Here is a 10,323-nt window from a genome sequence, read left to right as displayed (position 1 = left end):
CTCCCTACATGTGGGGTTGGGGTGGTGAGGCAGCAGTACAACAGGAGAGTCTGGGAAGCAGGCTGTCGGCTTGCACTTTGGATGTGGGCAGGACTTGGGTCATCGAAGGCTGGTGACCAGGCTGGGGTAGGTAAGATCTGGACCCACCGCTAGCGACCCAACTACTGTTCAGTTCAACGAACAGTGGGAAGGATCAGTATGGGGAGGACAGCAGTTCTCGGTTCAGTGTAGGATGCTACGAGCCTGCGACTGTCATGAAGGTGGGACATGACCTGCTGAAGCTTATGACCAGCCAGTTGAACATAAGACCAAATGAAACCAGGAAACTAGGAAACAAGTGGAAACGATTGAAGGAGATGGCATAGCTGATCACAGTAATACATCCCTAGTAAATGTCACGGCTGCCCAAAGATTTCCCCCATTCTGCACTGACCCAACCTAAGGTCCTTGGAGCCAGGGGCACTTGAGGTCCTGATTGCCACATGACACACTTGCCTTTCCATTGCTGAAGACCTCCTCCTGCTCCGCCTGGGGCCTTAGAACAACCCACCCACCGGGCAGAGGCGGTTTCCAAGCACCGTGCTGTTGACCGCGAGCACACTGGACGCTCGCTTGGGCAGCAGAAGCCATAGGGCAGGATGGGAAGGAACGGGAGGGGGCACTCAGGGCTAGGCCGGCAAGGGGCCTGCGCGCTGGCCGTCCTCCTGTTCTGGCTGTGCCTCCCACCGCTGAGCGCACAGCCGTCCAATCAGAACAACCAGAACCTGGCGAAGGGTGAGTGGACAGGGCCTGGGCAGGCTTGGGTGGAGGGGCGGGCCCAGACGCTCTCATGTCACGCTCCCTCTGTACTCTACCCGACCCGACATTAGCCAAGAGGACCTCAGCAGAGCCACGTGTGTCTCTAGGAAGCGTCAGAGGTCAGTGGCTGCAGGCCAGCTGGGGGCACCTGGATTCACCCTGACAGCATTTAACCCAAACCTCCACTCCCCAATCCTCAGTGCCCTTCCTACTTGGATCTGAAACCCCAGGCCAAAGGCTGAGATTTCTCTCTGCTGGCTCACTAGGGTCACTCTCCTCCTCTTTATCTGCATGGGTTCTGCATACTCGCGTGAAAGGAAGCCACAATGGTGTGCCTGTTGTCAGCCTTCAGCTCCTGCCATACACTCAGGACACAGCAACACACAGAGCACCCACACTGTGGATGCGTACAGTTGAGGCTGGAGTGCTTCTGGCCCCCCGGCTACCCAGGTGGTTTTTTGTCACATGGGCTGTGTCACTTTCACCTGGGAACCGAGATCAGGGCCCGAGGGAGCTCCTACGCACCGTGATGCAGACTTTTGGGGACAATCAGGTCTGGTGCCTGGGATGTGGGCACCTCATTGTTCCTGTTGTTCCCCCACAGTATGCGGGAGGAGCAAAGCCACAGAGAAGATCTTTGGTGGCCAGGCAGCAGGACCAGAACGGTGGCCGTGGCAAGCCAGCCTGGTTTACAGAGGTGGGCACACCTGCGGAGCCACCCTCATCTCCAGCACCTGGGTACTCTCTGCAGCTCACTGCTTGCAAAGGTACATCTTGGGACCAGTAGCTGCTGGGCAAGGTGATAGGAAACCAATAGTGGCTGGTGTCTCAGCCTTGTCCTTGGAGGCTTGCTCTGGGATATGGTGCTTTTGCAGATGTCCTAGTATGGGCTGGTGCCCACCTTGGCCCCAGTGAGCCCCTCTAGCTGAATGCCATGTCTGTACATCACCTGATGCCCATGTCTGTGTCACATCTTGCCCTTCATCTCTCACTCTGAGGACACACCACCTCCAACCTTTACCCCCAACATGGGTATGCCTTCCTGGATGTAGTGGCTGTGTCACAGGCATGCACGTCACATTTCAACAGATAAATGGAAATGTTTTCCAGAGTTAGAATTTTTTATTAATATTAAGACAATGGATTTTATACATTTCATAGGAGGTCCAGCTCCAAGAAGATGATTCACACTCCCCTGCTCTCCACAATGTGCCCCTCCACTTCCTATCTTCTGTCTCTTCAACAATACTTACACAGTCATAATGTTAGTCAACCCACTCTCCATTCATAGGCTTAATTTACAGCAAGCACTCTATGCTACAGGTGAAAAGAACACAAGACCACATTTCCACTGGGGTACAAACAGGGCTACAGGCAACAATCATATCTCCAAGGGGCTGCTTCATTCTTATATTTTGTGGTTCTGTATTAGCTGCCACGTGTCAGAGAAGCATATGATATTGGTCTTTTTGAGACTGGCTTATATTGCTAAGGGTAATGGCTCCCAGACACATCCATCTTGTTGCAAAAGACAAGATTTCCTTCTTTGTATGGCCGAGTAGTGTTCCAGTCATCAGTTGATGGGCATGGGGTTTGACTCCATAGCTTAGCTATTGTGAATGGAGCTGCAATAAGCATAGTGGTACAGATAACTCTCTCATAGGCTAATTCTGTCTCATACAGATATATTTCCAGGAGTGGGATGGCTGGGTCATATGTCATATGGTAGATCCCTTTCAAATTTCTGAGGAGTCCCCACTGTCTCTACAATTGTTGCATCAGTTTACAATCCCATCAACAAAGGATTAGGGCACCCATTTGCCTGTATCCTCACCAGCATTTATTGTTTTCTGATTTCTGTGTAATAAACATGGTAACTGGGTAAGGTGAAGCTTCAATGAGGTAACTGAATTTTCCTGATGACTATTTATCCTAAATATTTTTCACATGTTTGTCTGTTGGCCATTTATATTGCATCCTTTGAAAGAAGCTTGTTCGTGTCCTTTGCCTATTTCTTTTGTTTGAAGTTTATTTATGCTTATTAGAAAGGCAGATTCCAGAGAGATGGTGTAACAAATGCAAAGTTCTTCAGCCCTCTGATTCACTTCCCAAGTGGCCACAACGGCTGGGTCTGAGCTGACCTGAAGCCAGGAACCAGAATCCTGGTACCACATGTGGTAATGAGCCCCAAGGCTTTGGGCCATGCTCTGCTGCTTTTGGAGGCCACAAGAAGGGAGCAGAATGGGAAGTGGAGCAGCTAGAATGCGAACCAATGCCTATATGGTATGCTGGTGCATGCAGCGTGATGATTTAGCCACTATGCCGATGCTGGCCTGTACCTATTTCTGAACTGGATTGTTTTATTGTTGTTGGGTTTCTTGAATGTATTCTGCCTTCTGCATAAATTCATCCATCAGTTGCATTGTTTGCAAATATTCCCACCCATTCTGCTGGTTGTCTTTGCACTTTGTTGGAAGCTTCCTTTGCAGTGTAGAATCTTCTAAGTCTGATGTCAACCCATGTGCTTATTTTTGCTTTAATTGCCTGTGCTTCTGGGGTCTATTCCAAGAGTCTTTATACCTGCATCTTGCTACGTTTTCCTCTGTTAAATGATGGTATCATTTGAGTTGATTTTATAGGAGGTTTAAAGTAATAGTCCCATTGATCTTCATGTCTGTCTTTGTGCCAGAACCAGGCTGTTTTGATTATAACTGCCCAGTAGTACACCTTGAAGTCTGACACAGTAATACCTCCATCTTTGTATTTGTTGCTTATGATTGCCTGAGCTATTTGGGCTTCTCATGCTACCATAAAAAATGTAGCATCATTTTTTTCTTCTAGTTCTGAGAAGAGTGTTGTTGGTATTTTGGCTGGGATCACATTGACTCCTGCAATTATTTTCGGTAGTCCAGACATTTTGATGATTCTAGTTCTTCGAAGCCACAAACATAGCCGATGTTTCCATTTTTTAATCTTCTTCTATTTCCTTCCTTAATGTTTTCTCATTTTTTTTTGTTTAGAGATCTTTCATATCCTTAGTTAAATTTAGCTCAAGACCTAAAATATTTTGTTGCTATTGTGAATGGGACTGGTCTTACAAATTCTTTCTTGGCTCTGGCATGTGTGGGTATTAAAAGAATACTGAATGTTGTGTGTTGATTTTATATCCTGCAGCTTTACCAGACTCTCCTAGGTGTTCCAATAGTTTCTTAGTGAAGTCTTTTGGTTCCCTGTATGTGAGATCATGTCATTAGCAAACAGGGGTCATTTGGATTCCTCCTCTCCAATGTGTAACACTTTGAGCACTTCTTTCTTGCCTGATGATTTTGGTATAACTTTGAGGATGATATTGATAGCAGTGGTGAAATCAGGCATCCTTATTCGATCCAGATCTTAATGGAAATGAATCTGACATTTACACCTGTGTTGTATATTGCACTTTGATTGTGCTAAGGAATATCCCCTCTTCACCCAATTAGCTCAATAGCATGAAAGGATTTTGTAGTTTATCAAAGACTTTCTCTACATCTATTAAGAGAATCATGTGGCTTTTGCTCTTCAATTCATTAACATGATATGTCACATTTTTTGATGTGCATATGTGGAATCATCCCCACCAAATAGGGGCAAGTCCCACTTGGTCTGAGTGAATGATCTTTCTGATTGTTGTTGGAATTTAGTAGCTAGCACTTTGCTGAGCACTTTTTCATCTTGATTCAATCCTGGTGACTGGTCGGTAGTTTCCTTTGTTTGTCGTATCTTTTTGTGATTTGGGGATTATTCTGATCTGGGCCTCATAGAAGGAGTTTGGGCAGGTGCGGTCTCTTCTGGATGTTCTTGAATAGTTTGAGAAGAATTGGAATTAGTTCTTTTTGAAGTTTTGTGGAGTTCAGCAGTGAAGCATTCCAGTCCTGGGATTTATCTATTGGAAGGTTGTTTCTCACTTAAATCAATCCTGCATCTCAGTTACTACTCTATTTCAGTTTACTATGTCTCATGACTTCATGTTTGTAGATTGTAGATGTCCGAAAGTTTAAACATATGTTCTAGATTTTTCCTTGTTCTGACATATAACTGTTTTTAGTAATTTCTAATGATTTTTAAAAATTTACTTTGGAGGTGTTCTCTTTCATCTCTGGTATTAATGGTTTGGGTTTTGTCTAACCTTTCTTGGTTCATTGGGCCAATCATGTATTAATTTTTGTATTTTTCAGATAACCGGATCTTCATTTCACCGATCTTTTGTATTTTTGTTTCAGTTTTGTTTTATTGATTTCATGTGTAATTGTTCCTCTTCTCTACCAGTTTTGGCTTTGGTTTGCTGTTTTTCAGATGCTCCTGATAGATAAAATAGCTAATTTATTTTAAGTTCCTGCAACTTCTTGGTGTAGGCACTAGTTGCTCTCAACTTCCCTCTTAACCCTGCTTTTTGCTTTGTCCCACAGGTTTCATGCATGGTGTTGTCTTCTTCCTTCACTTCCGCAAATGTTTTATTTTTCTACTGAAATCTTCTATGGTCACTGTTCACTCTGAAGCTTCTCATACAGTCTCCATGTGTTTCCTTATTTTCTAGAGTTTCTTGAGATGTTTTTTTCCAGTTTAGTTGTATCATTACAGGAAAAGACATGGTATGAGTTCAGATTTTTTTTCATTGGATGCGACTGGCTTTATGGCCTGGTATATGACCTATCCTATAGTAATTTCCATGTACTACTGATGAAAACAATGTGTATTTTGTCAGTGTGGGATGAAATCTTCTGTAGATACTTATCAGGAGTTTGGTGCATAGTATAAGTTATCTGTGTTGTTTCCTGGTTAATTTTCTGCTTCATCAATTTGGCTAATGAGAAAAGTGGGATTTTGAAATCCCAACTATGATTGTATTGATTCCTTGTTTTCTTTTAAATTAATTCACATTAATATCACAGTAAGATCTCAGGATGGGAAGCAGGGCAAGAGTGGCTTATTGGAGCTTCAGGCACTGCACAGAGCTGATCTCTATTTCTCCAGGATGAAGGGTGCAGTTTGACACCACTCAAAATTACTTCTGGCCAACAAAAATTCATGTAGCTATGAGCTGGGACCTGCTGGAAGAGGCAACACTATGGAATATTCCTTCCAAAAACATATATGAAAGCTGAGGGAGCTAGGAGACCGACACCTTGCTTGGAGGCAGAGCACATGTGGACATGTGGACAGCAAGGGAGTGGTGGGCAGCACAGTACTGAGAGGATCACCCCACAAACAGGTCCAGAAGCCCATCAGACTACCGCATCCTGCTGGGGTACAACCAGCTCAGCAAGCCCACCAACTTCAGCCGGCAGATGACAGTCCACAAGGTCATTGTCCATGAAGATTACAACAGGAAGTACCGCTTTGGAAGTAACATCACCCTGCCACAACTGAATGTCCCTGTGGATTTCAACTCTCACATCCTGTCAGCCTGCCTCCCAGACAACTCAGCAGTGGTGCCCATGAATAGCTCGTGCTGGATAAGTGGCTGGGGGAGGCTCACTGAGGATGGTGAGTTGTAAGGGGCAGACAGAAAAAGAGGGAGTGTAGTCTGCATGGAAAGAGAACTGTTACACAATGTGAAATGCTGATGAGCTATAGAAATACACTTGTGATAGGCAATGCTGTTAAGATCAAGTGGCTAATGCAATGACAGAAGATGTTGGTGACCATTTGTGAAGTAGTATTTCTTTGATGGGCTTGCCAGCATTAACATCCCTGCTTCTAAGCCCCAGTGTCAGTCACACTGCCCAGTTACTGGCACAGCTGAGAGGGACACTCCCTCACTAAGCACAAGAGCAGGGCCAGGAGGATTCTCCCAGGCAGCTCTGAGTGTAGAGTCACAGCTCCAAGTTTGTTCAGGGCTGGAGAAGCCATTAGGGCAAGGAGCAGCTGAGAACAGGGAAAGACCTGATATCCGTAGCCCTTCTCTGTCCACGTCTTACCCTGATCGAGATTTTGGACCAGAATCTAACCTGGGGTCTAATGAGTGTAAGCCCACACACAGAAAACTTTGCACAGAAGGGAACTTGCCTCAAAGGTGCCAGCCAAGACCAAGTGTCCAGCGATGACATGTTGCTAAACCTGACCAGTCACCGCTGTCATCCTACTAAGCCCACCTAGCACCTGTCAGCGCTGCCACCGCTACAGCCAATCCAGGCCGCCCAGCATCCATCGCTTCCCTTGCTAGGTCTGAGCACACTCAGCAGGCTGAGGGGTCACTGGGAGCTCAGGAAAGCCCTGTGGTTGTTTCCTGCAGTGCTTAGGATCAAATCCCACACCCCACACCCCCTCTGTCCCCAGCCCTGTCTCGGCCCGCCCTTCATCCTGACACCCTCATCATTGTGCCCCTGAGCTAAGCACATGCTCAGAGAGACCTTCTCCAGCCCTGTGTGCTGCTTGCGCTCCTCTCACTGGCAAGCAGGTGCCAGAGGGGGAGGGGTGGCTCCAACCACCCTCACACCTGTGTCTCCTCCTGCAGTTTTCCTACCAGCGCCATTCCACCTGCAGGAAGCCAAGGTCAGCCTCATAGACCAAGACAGATGTGAGAAGTTTTACATTCCTCACCCAGCCATACCGCCAGACCAGGCTGTGACTGTGCAGGAGGACATGATATGTGCCGGAGACACCAAGGTTGAAAAGGGCATCTGCCGAGTAAGTGACGCAGGCAGGGTCAGCACCCTCTGGGTGTCACCCCAACACACACCTAAAGTCAGATATCTGCAGTTTTCATTCACTTGTCTCCATGGCCTAGTGAGGAGAAGCACACATCTTGATTGCCTTTTCCATAAGCTGTCCACACATTCTAGGGTGGAAGTCAGAGGTCAACCATGTGGCAGTGTCTCTTCCATGTTGGGTCTTCAGAGCTCTTGATAGATTGCGGATACAGACCCGTGGTCACACATGCATATTATGAATGCCTGCCCCCATTCTGTGTAACCTTTGCATTTCATGCGTGTGAAACACAGGCCCAAGCAGGAAGTGAGCATCCCAAGGAAGTGAGCAGCTTGGCCACTGTTGTGCACAGGGCAGGAGCTGGGTTCCCACACTGCTCCTCGGGTCTCCCCTGTGTATTCTCGCAAGTTCCAGCAGTCTGTTGGACAGGGCTATGGGGCCGGTTCCTCTCTGTTCTCCTCCCTGTGGTCTCTGATTATGTGGTCCCTGCCCATGAGGTCTCTGAGCATTGCCTCCAGTGGTCCTGACATTCACTCACATATCAAAGGAGACCCAATTGCCTTGACCAATGAGCTTGAAAGACAGGAGTGCCCTCCCATCCCTCCGTGCTGCCACCCTCACTAACTCAGCACTCTCTCTCCTCAGGGAGACTCTGGGGGACCCTTGTCCTGCTTCTTGAATGGTGCCTGGCATGTGGTTGGGTTGAGCAGCTGGAACTGGGATTGCCGTAGTCCCATTGGCTACAGCGTCTTCGTCAGGATCACCTACTTTGCCAACTGGATCAAGGAAAAGCAGCGGGTCAACCCTGCCCCCAACCCCTCCTCAGCTCCTCCTCAGGAGAAGCCCCCTGCCATGACCAATAACCCTATTCCCGAAGTGGGCACTGTGTGCCAGCCCAGCTTCTTCCTGCTACTCCTCTTGTCTGCCACTGTGCCTCTGCAGCTTGTCCTCCAGAGCCTGTGACGGGCCTGGCTGCCTCTCCAGGAGCCTCTGCTCAGGGCCCTGCGCTTCCACACGTACTTCCATCTCAGGGTCTTCCTGTTCATCAGAGGTCAGCAGAAGTAAACCAAGTCAAGAAACTTCTCACTCCTGTGTCAGAGCTATCTGTGTCATTGTTATCCGGACCCCAGCAGGGCCAGCCAAGCCCCAGCCGTATCCCAGGATACCAGAGGGAAAGCAGTGCCAAGGTAGCCCTGAGATGGGCATCCTGAAGTCACCAACTCCCAGGCAGCTGCGACAGCTCTGGGCATGCACAGTGTCCTACTGCTGTTCTGGACTGCAGCTGGCCAGCCTGTGGTACCCAGGAACCAGTCTCAGTCTCGGTGATTCAGATGGGTCACTTTGGGCTGGGGGGAATCGATCCTGTTGGCAAAGACCTTTCAAGAGCTGAGGAAAAGATCAGAGACCAAAAGCGAGAGACTCAAGGTCAAGCACCCAAGCAGCTGGGACACCCAGCTGGGTCTGTGATGTAGACAGTGGGGAGTCCTGGGGTGCTGGCACAGCATGGAGCTAGGGCTCAGATGAAGAAGCTCAGGCAAGCAAGCTGTGACAAGCCCCGCCCACCTCACTGTGCTCCACTTGCCTCCTCTGTGAAATACCAGCCCATTCACACTGACCTAGTGAGATACTGCCCACGGAAATGTCAATCCCCATGAGCCCTCACACCTGCCACTTGCTCTGAGCCTGCAGGTCCATTGGCAGATGGACTGCCCTGGGGCTGCTTCTACCCCAAAGATTGCCAGGGGAGTCTTCCTGAGAAAAGGGTGCAAGAGAGACAAGGGGTGAGAGGTCTTGTGTTGGATTTCAAAATCCTTTGGCACCACTTGGGCCACTGCAGTCGCATCTGAACCTGCATAGTTGGATCTGAACCTGCAGCCTGACTCATGGACTCCAGGGGAAATCTGACTCTGCCCTCGTCCTTAGCTATGTATTGGCAGTCCAGTGACTTGACTCCTCTGGCCTGCCCAGGGCTTGGGATGACAAAGCATCAGTCCTGATGCTGCTTCCCCCAAAAGGAGCTTCTTTCCTACCTGTTCTCCCACACACTGGCTCTTCCCAAAGCCCAGGTCTGGGGCCCAGAGGCTGGGATGAAATCCACCATACTCACAGCCCGGGAGAAGCAAGGAGCTAGTCCCAGATTGGACCTTCCCATCCACACATGTGTACCACCCCTCCTGGTCCTCTGGAGAGCCACTCACCCACCCAGCTCAGGACCTGGCCCTTCTCTGAGGACTGTGGAAACATTGGTGAGAGACATTGCAGTGCACCTCCAGTAGCCAGCACACCCAGCCTGCTCTGTGATGAAGATGATGGGGTATACTGGGGTGCTGAAAGACTCTGGGATGCAGAGCACACCTACCTAGCCCCCTCTGCCTGGGCTGCACTCCCTGCCCGACCTCCTAACACCTCTGTGGATGTCCTCACAGACATCACTATCCAAGGCCCAGTGGAGAGAGTTGATCAGATGGCGGGGTGCCCTGGCCCTCCCGGAGCCGAGGCTGGAGGCTCAATGTCACCCCTAGTCCCACCTCACTGATGCTGCTGGCTTCAGTCTTGCCCTCATTAGCCCTGTCTGTTCCAGGGTGCACGGTTATGGCCAAGAGTAATGGGTTGGTGCTCACTACCCCTCAACAGTTGGGGAAAATAGGGGAAGCACAGGACTGAACATAGTAACCACTGGGTACCAGGTACCTCAAAGCCCATCAGTGCAGCCTCAGGAGCCTTGCTGACAAAGCAGGGACAGGCGACCATGGGGCCATTGGTTTCTCCAAGGTCGATTGTTAAGTAAGTGACTAAAGCAAGGCTGGTCTCACTCCCAGTGCTGTGCTGCTTCCACCT

General features: G+C 48.9%; 1 protein-coding gene across 1 annotated transcript; it reads left to right on the top strand.

Moving 5' to 3' along the window:
- Window positions 1-613: 613 nt before the first annotated feature.
- On the top strand, window positions 614-8,571 carry LOC131480352 (inactive serine protease 39-like). The gene is made up of 5 exons (XM_058664383.1): window positions 614-774; window positions 1,403-1,565; window positions 6,047-6,321; window positions 7,292-7,464; window positions 8,131-8,571. Exons 1-5 carry the CDS (start codon window positions 639-641, stop codon window positions 8,446-8,448), a joined length of 1,065 nt encoding a protein of 354 aa, XP_058520366.1. The 5' UTR covers window positions 614-638; the 3' UTR covers window positions 8,449-8,571.
- Window positions 8,572-10,323: the final 1,752 nt, after the last annotated feature.

This window comes from Ochotona princeps, chromosome 5, assembly GCF_030435755.1.
Source record: "Ochotona princeps isolate mOchPri1 chromosome 5, mOchPri1.hap1, whole genome shotgun sequence".
Taxonomy (NCBI): Eukaryota; Metazoa; Chordata; class Mammalia; order Lagomorpha; family Ochotonidae; genus Ochotona; species Ochotona princeps.
Note: the sequence above shows the minus strand (reverse complement) of the source record. Positions and strands in the feature narration are given on the sequence as shown.